At 32.5% G+C, this 16,612-nt stretch overlaps 1 protein-coding gene and 1 long non-coding RNA gene across 9 annotated transcripts in view; one reads left to right on the forward strand and one right to left on the reverse strand.

Moving 5' to 3' along the window:
* LOC118190971 (voltage-gated inwardly rectifying potassium channel KCNH6-like) overlaps window positions 1–16,612 on the forward strand; it is a 609,494-nt gene that overhangs the window by 232,071 nt on the left and 360,811 nt on the right. For all 8 annotated transcript variants that reach the window (XM_085811757.1, XM_085811761.1, XM_085811758.1 and 5 more), the window contains exon 2: window positions 8,434–8,664. In XM_085811757.1, coding sequence (XP_085667883.1) covers window positions 8,434–8,664 — 231 coding nt within the window. The remainder of the gene's footprint in view (window positions 1–8,433; window positions 8,665–16,612) is intronic.
* The window catches only part of LOC146998846 (uncharacterized), a 476,895-nt gene that overhangs the window by 185,432 nt on the left and 274,851 nt on the right, over window positions 1–16,612 (reverse strand). The window lies entirely within an intron of this gene.

Consider the following 16,612-nt stretch of genomic DNA (forward strand, 5'->3'; position numbering starts at 1 on the left):
TCGCCCCTGCACATGTTAGTTTCAGAGTAAATGGTTTTGTTCAATTTTATGCATATTTTTAGGTGACTAAAAAACCTCGAATTAACAGCATAATACGCTAAATAGCAATCTAACCTATCGGTGGTCAAAACATATTTGGCTTCATTTTGTTCTGTACTTCTGTTTAAATTACTTCCCCTTTTGCTTCTAATATTGACCGTTTTCTAAATAGAAACGTGTTATCACAGCTCTTTTAAAGTTCTTATTTACGCTGAATCAGATCTTAGCTCTTATTGCTGTTAAAACTGAGCGATGCGAACTCGACAGCGATGATGGCAGAAGTGCTGAGAAACTAGCTCGCTGTAAGTGATTGAGAAATGAGTAGTCATCATTTCTACCATCTTTAAAACACAATATGTTGCTGTAATGAGTTAATTTAAGTTTATTCTATGTTTTCTTTTCGGATTATATTAAAATTCCATGTAGAACAACAGAGAGACAGCAATAATTTACGAAAGGATGGGTGGGTATATTTCATCCTTTAATTATCCAGATCTGAGGAAAAATCTGGTTCATAACGTGCTTCGACGACTCGGGCTGCTGCTCGAACGTAAACTACCAGAATCTTTGGGATAATTCTGATTGTGGCAAAACCCGAATGGACTATCTGTCTAAAGCTAACTGTCTATCTATCGGAAGCAAAGCAAAACGTGCGGCCTCAAGTCGAAGATGCAAAACATTCTTTATAAAACCGTGATCGATAAAATAATCCTCTACTGGACATCAGCATGGGCTCACCCTATGACAGTGAAAACGAAAAGACTCTTAGATTCGATCCAACGCCCCTTCCTTTTACAAATAGCAAAAGCATACAGAACTACATCAACGGAAGCACTCTGTGTATTAACAGGAATCTCACCCCTCCATCTGAAAGCAAAAGAAGATGCAGACTTAGCCACGTTATTCCACCTCAAGAAAAACATAGAGGTAGAAGATCAAGACTTGTGACCCTTTGATTTGGAACAGCCTCGAAATCCTTACCTAAGACACCCTGCAATACACCCGAAACTCAGAATATCTACAAAAGAAGAAACCCTCAGTGTACCTACATTTCCAGTAGTGTACACAGATGGGTCAAAGATAAACGAAGAAGTAGGATGCGCGTTCTTAGCACTCTTCTCAGAAGAAGAAATAACAGAATGGAAAGAACACCTAAGAAACAACAACAGCGTTTTTCAAGCTGAGCTTTCAGCCATAAAACACGCTATTCTATGGTCTCATCAAAGGCATCTAATATACGTTACCATCTACAGTGATAGCCAAGCGGCAGTTAAAGCTGTTGGTAAAAGAATATGCAGGACAAGCCCAACATGAAAGGGCAGATGCGCTTGCTAAGAATTCAGCTCAAGACCCATTTCTACCTTCAATCAATGTCCCATTCCCAAAATCGTATGCGAAACATATGTTGAAAAAAATTACATTAAAGAAATAACAAGCTGAGTGGAAAATGCAGAAGTAGGTGGATGGCTTTTTAACTTCTACAAAAAAAAAAAAAAAAAAAAAAAAAAAAAAAAAAAAAAAGAAGATCCAATCTCAAATAACTTTTTCATCAACATCTTTTTATCTAGACATGGTCCTTTCCTCACGTGCTACTTTGCACGAAATTTGAGCGATTCAGAGAAGTGCGTATGCGGGGAAAAGGGAGACCCAGAGCACTATATTTTCAAGTACCAGCTCACAAAGAGCTACACTGCAAAGAAAGGTCACAAATTACGCCTGAATATATTAAATACTTACTAACGATCTGTCAATTACAACAAAAGGTTTCCTTGATTGTGAAGAAATTTTTCTCTTATAAAAGAGAAGAAATATGTCAAGATGATATCACGTCTGTATAAATACCTCTTATTCCATAACTTACAAAAATAATGCAAGATTTAAGAAATGTTGCAAATGTCTGAAACAGGCCAAATATAGTACGAATTGTTTTTACAAAATAATTACATTGAGAATTTGTACTGTATTAAGAGATGAGGGGGGAATCTTGTAATAATTAAATCATCAATTAAAACAATAAAGTAATATACGACTTAATTAGATATATTAATGTAAATGTAAGTATTATATGATTTTCTAGTGTATATTTTCTATACTTATGATAAATTGATTTACAAAAATAATGTAAGACTTCAGTGTTGGTGCAATTGTGTGTAACATGTTAAAAAAATAAAAGGAAATGCAGCCTTAGGAATACGAAAAAATACTAGGAGATGCACAATAAATTTTTCACTAATTAGTTTCTTAAAAAGATGTTTAAGGTAATTCGATGTAATTAGATATACTAATGTAAATATATTGTTTGTATGAAGTACAATTTACAATGTCTGATGCACAATGAATGTTTGTATGATGTATGTATATTAATCTGCCATAATCCAACTTTTGTTAATCGGTTAATTTCTTTGTAATAATTGTATACTGTGTCTTTGTAATTGTATATTCAATACGTAAGTCTAGAATTAATGTAAAGTTTCTATGTAAATGTCTTGCTAGGCTGGCATCCGATGCGATAGGGCCAACCGAACGTTCAGCTGGTACAGTAGTGCGACGTAGCAATACCTGTAAAAGTCACTGACGAAGTTCTGGTACTCTGTCCACTTTTCCCTGCCCTGTTTATGTGTCTAGGACTATCTGTTCCCTGATTTACAATGCCCATCAGCCCTTCTTACAGCAAAAACCTGACCATGAAACCCAAGTGATAACTCAATATAAGTGCATAACAAAAAAATTACAAATTTAACTTTGATAATTTGAACGGTCAATGATGACGTAAAAATATAAATAAAATATTTTGATATTTAAAATAACATTTATTGAAATTATAACTTTTGTTTTAAAATACAAAAATACGCTATTTTTTTCTTAATATGGATAGGTGAACCTGACGGGAGGATATGTTCGGCTCTATGTTTGTAATTAACACTCATAAGTCTCCATTTCGTGATGAGGCTCGTAAACTGAGCTAAATGCACGTTCAGCTAAAGAGGAATGTACGGGAAAAAATCAACAACTTCTCTACAGTGACCCATAATGTAGGATATAAAATCCGTATCTGGCTTTGTAACCCGAACTTGTTCAAACGTTAGTTTCAGCTGCTCATTTGTGAAGAACTCAGTAAATTTCTCCTTAGTATGGATTCATCTGAGTTTGTGAGTATATTTGTAAAAGGGTCCAACACCCAATCGGAAATAACAAAGTGACGAATGTTTTCAAATATTTGGCTGAGATCCGAAAGAAGAGCCGGTTAAATGTTGTTAATAAGCAAGCAAATGTTCAACTCGTTTTTTGCAGTTTTGAGGAATTTAGAAACTGAGAGTGTTCTGTTCTCTCCATTTTTCGTTTGTACACGAAAAATTTTGAATAAAACGCAGATAGTGTTATTTAGTTTGGTTAGCTTTAACGGATCTCCTTATAGCAGCACATTTTGATTCAGTGTTGCAATTCCAGGATATATACGGTTTCACTAAATTTGGCAAATTAATTAATCATATTGTAGAGTCATTAGGAAATTTTGGAAGCAAGTGATGTGAAAATTGATCGAATCGGGTCTCGAACCATAGACCTCTCGAATACGTGCCGAGCGTGCTGACCATTACACCACGAAGGCATGCTAAGAAGGTGGAAGAAATACCTTATAATATAAACTATGTCATTTTTTGAATTACTTAAAATGAGCAGCAAATCGTCATCTTTCATTTCCAGGAGTTTCAGCATTGAATCAAAGAGTCCGTAAAATCAATCCAAACGTAAAATCAATTTAGATACCTAATGAACCTTCGAGTTAAGTAGTAAATCTGTAAACTAATCTTCATCATTTCCAATTAAAGCTGAATACATAATTTTTCATTTAATCTTTTGATTTTATTAATGACATAAACTAGTGACCCATGTAAACGTTCACTAAGACTTTTTGGCGGCTAAATGTTTCTGATTGAATGTACAGGTAATATATTTGGTATAGTTTGTGTTAAGTATGTTAGAAAACCTGTCATATCTGGTGCACTGTCAAAAACAATGGAGATGATAAATTACTCAAGACAATGGCTTTTACATCGAATTTACCTTTTAATTCATTGTTTCACCTTTCATATATATCAGTTTTCAAACATTTTATGAATAACAATTCTTGAGAATTTTTTTTCTTCATCTACAAATATTACATGCTTCGTTTCCTGGCAAAGTTGGCTTGTCAAGCTGTACTGAGAATTTAGATGTATTTTAAGTATTCATATAAAGAAATTTTTACGCATTGAGCTATTTCTTCAGTCCTTCTTTGTATTATTATTACTGAGTGGAATTCTTACAAAATCAAAATTGATTTATTCAGCACGGTGAGCTTTACTTCATTAAGAGCTGGCAGAGTAAGTTCATTAATGGTATACGGCTTTCCAATTTTGCAATTAGTTAAGAAACGCTGCAAAAAGCACGCAGTACTTCGTCAGATGTTGTCGCAATGAGGGTGTTTTCAAATACTTTCTTTGTTTGTTTTAAAAGAGTTAAATGTATCTTTATTTTCGTTATTGAATTTTTTCAAAAGTTTCGTAAGCTTCTTTAATTCATTTGATAAATTTTATTGCACAGAAGCCACACAGGTAAAATATTGTAACCTGGCGGCTTAAATATTAAACAGTATGCTTTCTGTATATTTTTTCGGACTGTTAGCTGGAGGAAAAGGACATAAATTCTTTTATTTTACAAAAAAATTGCTTCTAGTTTATTTGCTGCTATTTTTTGTTTTATTCTATTAATGATGTAAAATTTGCTTTTCATTTATTTATTGCTATCTATTTTAACTTCCATAGTAATGAAAATGATTCACAATTATTTTTATTTCACATTAAACCATTTGTGGACTTCTGATATTGTCCGCGCAGCCCCAAATTAATTTTAAATCGCCACAGATCCCCTCAGCGGTCATAAGGAACCCTTAGGGTCCCTAGGAATTGCTGGCCTAGTGGAAGAGATGCCTTCGTGGAGGGCATCTTAAGAGAAACTGAATCGCACGTACGTTGCTCATTGGGGAACTACTAAACCTGTAATGCAGTCACTCGTGCGCTGGAATTTGAATCCGAATCGAATTACCAGCCTTTAGTGATTCTACTCTCAACCGCTGGATGAGCTTTAATTTTTTTTTTACATAATACCGTAAGAAACCTTATTGTTCCACTTGGGACAGTTTTACATTTATATGAAGATACTTTGGTTAATATTATTATAGATTACAGTATAAATGACACTACGTAATAATGACATTGCTTGTTACACTTGCATTAGATTATTTTGCGTATCATTGTGCTACAATACAGCTTTTTGCGTTTGTTACAATACGGCTTACGTTACATATTATCAGTTTTACTTGTTATTATGCTATAATTCTTTTCACATAATTATTATACACTGCAATCAATACAATTTATGTTAGAATACCTTACTCTCGTAGCTACGGAAAAGCGTTCTACTATGTTTAACACTAGAAATATCGCATTTTTGTGACACATAGACTTACTAGTGGAAAGCTGTAACTGAATTTTAGACTTCAATGATTTTTTATTCTTATACAGTACGTGAAATAAAAACATTATGAACTCTTTTCCGATAACGAAAATTTATTTTCTGGGAGTATGAAAGGTTCATTTTACAATAATAAATGTAAATTTTATTTTATTGACTGTAGCTAAAAATGCACTACATACACAAAATTATTACCAATTTGTGCATATAAAAACAATCATTTAATATTTAGCATAATTTATTTTGGAATAATTTGGAAAAGCAATATGATTTTATGATAATTTGGAAAAGCAATATGATTTTATGATAATTGAAAAACTTCAGTCATCCACACAAACCGCTGTGATTTTCGCAGGGTCTTATTTACATAATTTATAAATGAAATTTAAATCTAATTGAAATATTACACGAATATTTTTATAGAGTTTTTTTAATTATCCATGGTAAGTCTAGAAACGGATTACCTTTGAATATGGATATTTTGCGGACATTTTTGCATCTGAAGTCTGCAGTTCATTTGCGCAATTTGACGGGGAAAAACAGTTTTCATATTTTAGAAATTATAATTTATTATATGAGAAAGAAAAAATGCTTTTAGTACTAAATCTTCAGTTTTCTAAGAATTATTCTGAAGTATAAGAAATCCAAAATATAAAGAATAAAGTTTTCAAGAATCGGAAATATTAATGCCACATTTACGTAAATTAAGAATTCTCGAAATGATATCCTAAGGAATAATCGTTAATAGTACTGAAGGAGTAAGCTTTTTATGCTTTGTAAATGAATATTTTGTGAAATAAACAGGGTAAAAATCATATTTCTATAAAGCATCTTTTTAAAATATTGTTTCAATTGAAGTATCTAAAGCCCATGTTTTATAAAAATAATATATATATCTCGTGTTTTTCGTACCTAAATATTAAAAATGAATTAGGTTTCTGAGATCAAATGGAAAGGAAGTAATCAAGGAAAGGAAGAGAAGTGGAAAAAATTAAGGAAATATTAACTGTAGTTTGGGGAAGCTTTTTCTTGACAAGATGTTGTCTTATATTTCAATAAATAATTAAAACAGAGTTTTATAACTTTGTAGAAAAACATTTTAATACGCATTTGACATTTTTTCTGTTTCGATGAGTCTGAAAAGTTTTCATTTTCCTTGGCAACTGATTCAAGTTATTTTAAAACTTGCCTTTGATTTGAGTAAATTAAATTACAGAATTCAAAAACATGCAATCATTATTTACTTACTGCTGTGAATATCACATGCAAAGTACAGGTGTCTTGTCTATAAAATGCTGTCAACCCACAGCATTTTATACATGAAGCATAATACATTCCATACAGAGGAACATTCATAATTGCTTTTCTCAATATCTTTCATCACGTTGATTCTACATCATTTGTCATGCACTATACATTTCATAACATGCACGTTAACACACTGCTATATATAAATCACTCAATACACTAAAATTTACAGAATGCAATAATATTTATGTACATGCAACTCCTATAATATTTACATTCTGTGCTCCTGAATACATAAGTTGTAGTACTGCAGTTATAGTTACTATGCTTCCTGCGGCTCAAAGCATAGCTCTGCATGCTACGAGCACTTACACATTTACACAATGTGTTATACAATACAATATTCACAGTACGCTGTACAATATTCTATTTATAAAATGCACATGCTTACATTATTGCACCCGTGCATTAATGTGCTCATTACAAATATACAAAATTTAACTATTTACATTTGGATAATATTATATCATATTTACATTTTTTTTTCGTGTTTCCAGCCTAATGTTACTCTGCCCACTGACTCAAGATGGGCTTCTTGCAGAGGAACTTCTTGCACTGGAAACCAGTGTACATTGATGCTCTGAATCTCTGCGAGATTGAAGTCTATTATTGTGGATTGCATAAATCTAGTCCTAGTGCTCCAAGTTTGTTCATAATGCTTTTGAGCATCTTAAGAAAGGCCGGCTGCTTGGAGAAGCGTTTATACGCTATATCAGTATCAGGAAGCCTCATGTGCCATTCTTCCGTGAGAGAGCAAGACGTAACGTAATGAGCAGGTGTACCTACTTCATTGCAGACACAATGATCAGTTGTAATGCCAAGGTGCCCTCGCAAAGGGCGTTAGGGTTCCCAGAGTTTGCGCGAAATCGCCCATTCGACGACATTAGGCGACAAAATTGGTGACATGCCATAGACCGAGTAAGAACATTCTAGAACGAATTCTTACCGATTGTTCTGCTGTAAGCAGTACACGCAAGAGATGCAATCAAAATTGTGCAGGGTTATGTTTCTGATAGTTAACTTTTTTTGTTTTTAAATAGGTGTAAACATTTTTGTATAGCGCTAATTTATGATATAAGAATATCATAGCGAATTTTTATCTAGAGTTTAGCATTGCTATTTTTGATAACATCATTTTAAAGATACGAACTGATATTTAATACCTTAAATTTTTGGGGATTAAATCTTAAATTGGTAATTTTACGTTAACTATATAACTGAGCTGTAATTTGAATCTTTAAACTGTAATTTGAATACTAAAATCAGACTGCAATGTTTTAAAATTTTATGTATGTTAGTTTTAATAAATTCTTATGTTTTAGGAGTTTTTAGCGGTAAATTCTTATCTGAGTTGAAAGTTTGCAGTGGGAATTTTTCAGAAAGCACTTTTTAAAGTCCCTTAATTTCTTCTTAAGTTTTCGTTTTCGGGGCACATTCCTAGACAATTATTGGCATCATAACGGCGGATCTAATTCTGTTAATTACGATTTTTGTTTAATAATGCTCTTGATCTGATATGATTTACAGTATTTGTTTTAAATGTCTGTGATGACGAATGTTTCCATTGTTTTACAGATCGTCGTTTTCTGCTGGCCAATGCACAGGTAGAACAATTTCCTATCATCTACTGCAACGATGGGTTCTGCGAAATGGTAGGGTACTCTAGAGCGGAACTCATGCAGAGGCCTGCCACCTGCGACTTCCTGCACGGGCCCCTCACAAGTTCCCAGGCGACGGCCCAGATCAGGGAGTCTCTCTCCACCTGCCTCGAGAAACAGCTCGAAATTATCTACTATCGGAAAGATGGTAAGAAATTAAACTTTTTTAATTGTCTATTTGGAGTACACAGCCGCCCAGTCGGTATGGTGGTTAGGGAAGCTGACTGCGATGCCGAAGGGCCTAGGTGCGAATCTCGGAGAAGGCATGGTTGTAATTGTCCGTCCCTTCATAGGAAAGCCGATAGTGGCCCACCTATTAGGTGCCTCCATAACAAAGAAACCATCACATCCGGCCTTGTATAGATTAATAGACTGGGTTACATTTGTAATTGTTCACAATCTGCCATTGAAAAAAAAATTGGAATAAACAGAATGTCTGAAATATTCCTTTTACAATCAATATAGCAATTATGGTAATGCTAATACAATAATACAGGTATTTCTTGATATCCCTGGCACTTCAGCCTGCATACTCGTATGATTTGACAACATCCGATATTTTTCCGTGAAAGGTACTGTAGGACATGGAGTGCATAGATAATCAGCATACACCTCAGATTTCGCAACCTGTATTTCCAATTAGTATCTAGCGAATCGCAACACATTTCATGAGAAAAGCATTTTAGTGTTTAAAAGAAAGAATGTGCGAAGCTGGATCTCGGTGGAAACAAAGCCAGTTTCTACGTCTACTGCAGGCACGAGTTTTGCAAAGTTAAATGATAGTTTCATTGACTTTTCAGACACTCTGGGCTAAACTAAAATACCTCTCCAAACCTGTTACAAAAACAAACGGAAGTCTCCTAAACAGCTTGTATTTGGGACTTTTATTATCTCCAAAGTGTTGTTTGCCAGAGAAAATGATGTAAATTAAGTCGTACATAATAAAAAAGCTGGAATAAAATATTTTCAATATGAAATAGAATTAATAAATCCTTCAGGCGTATTATGGTATATGCTTTTTAATTAACAGCAATGCAGTATTCTCTTCATTGATATCAAGGCAGAGTCTTTATAGTAATTCCTTTGATGCTTGATGATGTCAGCAGTGAAGACAAACGAGCTTCTAAGCAACTTCTGAATGAACTCTTTCCGAAAATTTTTCTGTAACCGATATTTGATCTGTGATACTCGTGGATGGAAGACTCTGTCTGCAATTTCTTCCTCTGGTGACGGAAGCCTGTCTTCATACGCAAACTGAATTTATGTGTGCAATCTATAAGTAAACTGCAGCAGTAAGAATACTGCATTTCTATCACGTAACAATATTCTACACATATACATTATCACTTGTACATAACGATACATATAGAAAAAAATATGCATTTACGAACAAAATGTGTACACTGTGCTCTTTAAATTCTTGCAACAACAAAAAAAAAATACTATTGCCATTTTTCTCACCATATCATACTAAATATGTTATTAAAGCTAATTTATTGAACGTTCTATAATATATTTTCAGCATAAGAATTCTTCCGTAGTTACGTGGTAGAAGTGTAAGATTTATCCTAAGTTTTTAACAGTTAATGTTTAGTTTAAGCCACTTTCTTATCGCTTCTTAATTTCAGCTTACAATTTCCGGCCAGAATGTGTTTTTAGAAGCGCAGTTAATGCAAATAAAGGAAGAACAACTGTTTAAAGTTGAAGTTCTACTGACTTCGTTAGAGAGCCAGATATTCTGAGCAGCGCGCGTTCGCTTTTTAGGCTACTCTCTCTTAAGCTATTATTATGTTCGGCCGTACTTTAGGCCATTGAGAGCTTCGCCGTTAGTTAGCCTTAAGGGGCCAACTCTGTTACAATTTTGATAGCTTCGGCTATACCTTTTTAGTTAAGTTTTACTTCTTAGTATTCCTGAGTTCAATCCCAAGTGGGGGCTTTGTTTTAAACTTCAAAAAGGATTCATCTGTTAAATTTATTTTGAATAATAAAGGGTAATTAACACTTCTTACGATTACTTTTCTACCTCTCTGAACTAAGCGATTATTTCTTACCAATTCTTAAGTTCCACACAATTAGCAGTAACTCAAAGGTTGGAATCTTACAGATGAAATAATAAAATGGAATAGCTTAAGTTTCATCGTTCTATAAAGATACAGGTCTAACTTTTAACACCTTTTAGTTTTCTCCGACAAAATCTTTTAATACACTGGACTCCTTAATTAACCCTTTACGGACGAAGTCTCTGCACATTCGGCGGATGATAAATCCGCCGAATGTGCAGAGACTACTCTAGAAGCTCATTGTCACTCTAGAAGCCGGATGCCTTATACGAGCGGTGAAAGACGTCTTAGATTAGAAGATGACTGCCGCTTATGCGCGTTCCCGTGCAGAAAACTTGTGTGCAAATAATAACTGGCATTCTTCACTGACTGAACTGGATATAATATAGTTTGTTCATTTCTTACTTTTCAAACTATGTTTTTCTTTTTTTTTTACTTTTAAACTTATTAGCCCAGAAGAGCTATTAATTTCGTTTTGGCATTTTGCATTGATTCACTATAAACGTCGGTTTACTTTTGAAATTGTCGCCACCAAATATTACAGCCCTGTGTTATATATAAAGAAATTAAATAATGAAGAATCTGAATAAATGTACGCATGTTTCTCGCATTGCGATAAAACAATAATACCTAGAGTCATCCAGTTTTCAATAACTTAATCTTGTACCGACTTTGGGCATCTGGAAGCCCTAATTTGGAATGTGAAATTTATTTTATTATCTCTTTCATATTTTGTCAGACATTAAAGAATTTTTGATTAGGAAACTCAGCGAATTCAAAGCGAGCAGTTGCAACACTAAACCGGGAAAAAAAAAAAAATTATCTCCAAGTACGCGAGACAGTGTATCGAAAAATCCAAAGATATTCTCATTTAAAAATTATTTTGCTACATTGCTGTTGCACTGAATTTTATGCTTTAAGTGCGAATAACATAGTATTTAATAAATAAAGCTAACACACAAAAGGTCAAAATAAGTCCTTTTGGCCGCAATGTAAAATCTGGAAGCTTTCAGAGTTTTCATTTTATTTTACTGATTTTTCATTATTTTATCCCTTTTTATTACCTTCTAATGATATCTAAGAGCATGTGTTTCTGAAATGTAAAGAAAATTTTGTTTTTTCTTCCACTGTGCTGTAGTACCTCGCATCTCGGACAGGGGTTACTTATCTAGGTTTACGTTTATATGTTATGCTTATATATATCATTATTTTCTTTGAAATATCCTTGTATTAGACAGTGTTTAATAAAAATAGAAATATATACATGAGAATAAAACTAGGAATGAAAAAAACAAATTATGTCGTCTCTTGCAAAACTAAATTTAGCTAACTCTAATGCTAAGAAAATAATGAATGTGCTATAGGGAGTGAAGATCTTTGAATTAAATAACAAACTAAATTAAGACGACGTTGCTCAGAAACAGCTTTAATAGATGAGAGATGCATTTATTTATGAAAACTAGTCGTTCATTATAAAGAATATCTTTTTTCATATCATTTTGGAGAGGATTAAATTCCTAAGCCATATCACCAGTGTTAGGTTTTGCGGACAATACAGATAGTAAAATTAATGGAATATACTTTGTTTCTTATAAGCAGTATGCATTTTCAATTTTATCGAGGAGCCTAAGTAAAAATAATTGATTACATCAATAAATAAAGATTTTTATTTCGGTTTCCTTTAAATTAGGTTTAGCGACAAAATTTCTTCGTTCTTTACAGTGAAATCGTTTGCGCCAATCTCCACCTTCATAGTTACATAAGAGAAACTAATTTTTCGCTTGCGCTTCAAAACATTAATACTCATGTAGCAATATAATAATAATAATATGTTTTTAAAGTGGAACACAGTAAATAAATAAATAAATACCGCTCAAATATTCTTTTTCTAAGCAGGAGATATAATTTTTTGAAGTGCTGAATTCTTTATAATGAATGTGGTGAATGCCATTAAAATTTATTAAAATTGGTTATATTAATCACATAGTATGTAACCGAACGAAATGTTATTAACACCTCCAGACTATTAAGTGATGTTAGGAAGCATAAATAGTAAGAAAATATATTAAATTCTTAACAAATAAAAAATTTATTAAAAAAAAGCACTTTTTTGAAAAATATTAAAAGTTGAATATATTAAATATAGTGTAAGAAAATACAAAATATATTTGGCAGTCATTGATATTAACAGTTAATTTTTCATTAACAGATATATTAGTCAGATTTCTAACAACTTAAGTAGCAGATTAAATTCTTTAGAAACAGAATATGTTAGAAAACAAAACTATTTTGATAAGATTAATGTTTGAGCAACTCAACTCAAACCTCATCATTTGTGTACTTTTTACATTTAAAACTAAGAATAAATTAGGATAGAACTTTTAACCTTTAAAATTTACTCGTCTTTTTTTTTTAATATAAAGTTTAAAAAAGTTATTTAAAGATTTAGAAGTTGGATGATTAGATTACATCTAGTTGAATCTTAATTTTACGTGATAATTTCTTATGCGGTTGCATAATTATCATAATCTTTTTTAAAGCTAGGATATAAACTATCTAACGGATAATTAGGGAAAGATTAAAAAATGGTTAAACCATTTAGTTCATGTTATTTTTGCTTTAATTTTTGCTTCATATGATCAGAGCTAATTATAGAACTTTTTGTCAAACTGAGAACACTTAATACTAATTTTTATTTCTTCCATTCTTAACGAATATATGTCTATTTCAACATATTTTTTACTATTATAACGATAACAAATTTGTAAATGAATTTTTCTTTATAAATATTTTCTTAAATTGTCGTTAGAACGTTTACAAAAAGACTTTGCTATTCTGGATTTCCATTGTGAGCAGTATAATTATATGTAATATTCTATGCAGTCACAGTTAAGGAAATTCATGAAGTCACGGCTATGGAAGGTCAACAAACTTATTTTGCTGACATTCGTATTTTAAAAATGTTAAGACCATTTTGTTTTAAGATAACGATTTCAATTTTTTGCATGCATTTATGTTTTTCTTAAAACCGTGCATGGACTTAACATTTGTAATTATTTTTTGAGAAAGTATTTATACAAAAAACTATTTAAATTCTCTTTTTTTTTATCTAAACATGACATGAAATTTTACTAAATAATAGAAGCATCTAAAATTCCATACAGATTTTTGTGCAAAATATCTCGAGGAATGCAGAAAAGAATATAAAGAAAAATTACTATTGTTTAAAACTATGAAAGCAAATTTATAGATATTAAATTTTTTAATTAATTCTTTTTTTATATATTAGTAGTTTAACAATATATGCTTCAGAAAATTCTGTTTGTAATTCATTGATAAAATATACTACATACATATACTATCAAGAAGACATGTTTTACACAAAGGAAAATTGTAATTCAAGTTTTACTTTTTATGCATTTTTTTAAATTAAACTTTTAAAAATCATGATAGATTTCTTTAGAAGCAAGAGATGTTTGATATTGTTGCGTGCGTGCGGGTTCGTAATAGATTGAAAGCTGAACAAAAAAACTGAAAGAAATTCAAGTAAATTTTAAAAGATAATTCTAAGAAATTTAAAACTTTAGCTTACAATATATTATTAATTACTGTTACTGATACCTAGATGATAGGTTCAAAAGATTTATTTAATCAAATGAAACATTTCAGAGATCTAGAACTTTCCACAAAGAGAGTCGTATAGTTACACTTCAAACTACTGTGAACGTTGAACAATTAGTATTTAACAATCTTCAAATGCTAGGCAACTTTTGAGGCTCCAGTTAAATCTCCAATTTAATATTTTATTCGTAAATATTTAAAATATTGTAGTATTCTTAGACAAAAAAAGCAGAATTTAAATTTTGTTAACTCGTTAGTAAACTACCAAGCCATAGTGCAAATGAATATTCAATTTCTTTTGCAGTAATTGTATTCACGTAATATTCTTGGAATATGAGCTAAAGAAAAAAATGTTATCGGAAGGTTAAAGAAGTGTTTAAATCCAGTGACATTAGGTTTGTCTTACAGGCTGAGGATCAAAACGACTCTGCAATTGCCCGAGTAGTGTACTTGTAAATGGCTGTGAATTAAGCAGATGACTTTTAATCTTACGTTATTCAGTCAGAAAACGTATTCCAAGTGTTTTGTATTGCATGACAATGCATCTTTTCATTATTCAACAACCAATCGGAGAACCGCTTGTGTTCCAAAAATAAGTATGTGTACTCAATCGTCCTGCATGTTCTTCAAATTTGTCTTCTTGTGATTTTTTTTCTTTCCCAAAAACTAAAGTTGCCTCTCAAAGGAACGTTTTTCGACATTGAAGAGACGAAAGGAGTATGACATTTACTTTTAGAGGCATGTCAAAAACACATCTCTAAAAGCCTTCTCTTCCATTACATGTTGTGCATTCAGACAAAACGTTGCATAAGCGTAAATTCTATAATCTATTTTTATTACACTCTGATTACTTTATTAACATACAGTGAATATATACTAAACCTTTAACTTCAGCTTCAGTAATTCGGAATTTTTGACAGAATTGTTGTCGGAACTAGGACTTAGAAGATAAGTCAAATTGAATATTTCGATCATCCAATAAATTCAAGGTCGAATTTTCAATATTTTATTTTCTGAGGGAGGGGAAATTTTTTTCAGTTTTGGTCCATTATCCTAAGTATATTTGCTTCGATTCTTTATTTTTTCCATAAAAGCGAAAATCTTACGCATGGTATACATATACCGCATAGCTTCAAATTAAAATTTAATAATATACAGGGTGGTTATAATTAAAATTTCACTTTGAAACGGTCATAAAAGGAAAACTACTGGATCAAATGTTATCAAACTTTGTAACCGTGTAAAGGATGTCATGGGAATTTATTTTCCGCGAAAAAAAGAAAGTTGGAAACCTCACCACCAGGGAAAAATGGCGCTGTATGCAATATTGTTAAACTAAATATGGGTCGGAATCTAACTTAACCTTTTGTTACACGGGTTTAATATGTTGTATACCCTTAAGAAACTTTGAAGTGGGCAAATTACCATTTAAAGGCGTTAAATTCGATAAAAGTCGAGTGCGCCATCCGTGTAAGTGAGAAATTCGTCCGTGAAAACCACGAATTAGCGATTAGAAAATGTTAGATCGCAAATCACTCGCACAAGCGCGTACAATCTGGAAATCGTTTTCTCACAGATCGCTAATTTGTAATTTTTGAAGCCTGAATTCGGCTCTAAAACATGAAGATACTGATTCAAAATGCTTTTAATCGACTTGGGCCAAAGAAATACCTCATGTTATCTACCTAGTTCCATTGCATTCTCCTAATGCATTCAATTGCATAGCAGTCATTCCACACCGTTTGGTGTGGAATGACAGCTAGTTTCATAGCTGAACCATTTTTCTCTGAAGAGCAGTCGATAGCTGGACCACTGTGATTGCAGCTCGCTCGGAGTCAATGCTAAAATATTTCGTGATACATGAACTGCAGTAACGTGGCATTTTAGATACTACGATTTTTACGCAGGGCTGGGCCCCACCTCACATGTGTCGTACAGTTAGTTAGGCAGCCTTTAACGAATGAACGTCTTATAGGCCGACACTTTCCCTCTTCCCACCAGACCTCAACTTCTGTGACTTTTGGCTATAAGGTTATCTCAAAAGTACTGTTTATGGTGATAATCTAAACAACTTGGCAGAAATTAAAAATGTGATACACCGACATGTCCGTAACATTCCTCCTGATATGCTAAGAGCTGCTGTTGAGAATGCAGTAACAGGATTTAACTTGCTTTCGGAAAATGCTGGACGCTACATTGAACATGCTTTGTAACACGTTTCGGAAACGATTAAACACATTTTAAACCGATGTTTTCATGTCTTATTTCATTTAACAATATTGCATACAGCGCCATTTTTACCCTGGTGGTGAGTTTTTGAACTCTTTTTTTTCCCGCCGAAAATAAATTCACATAACCTCCTTTACACGATTTCCAAGTGTGATAACATTTGGTCCGGTAGTTTTCCTTTTATGA

Source organism: Stegodyphus dumicola, chromosome 2 (assembly GCF_044657685.1).
Source record: "Stegodyphus dumicola isolate Sdum_Otavi_A_Nest chromosome 2, ASM4465768v1".
In the NCBI taxonomy this organism is placed as follows: domain Eukaryota; kingdom Metazoa; phylum Arthropoda; class Arachnida; order Araneae; family Eresidae; genus Stegodyphus; species Stegodyphus dumicola.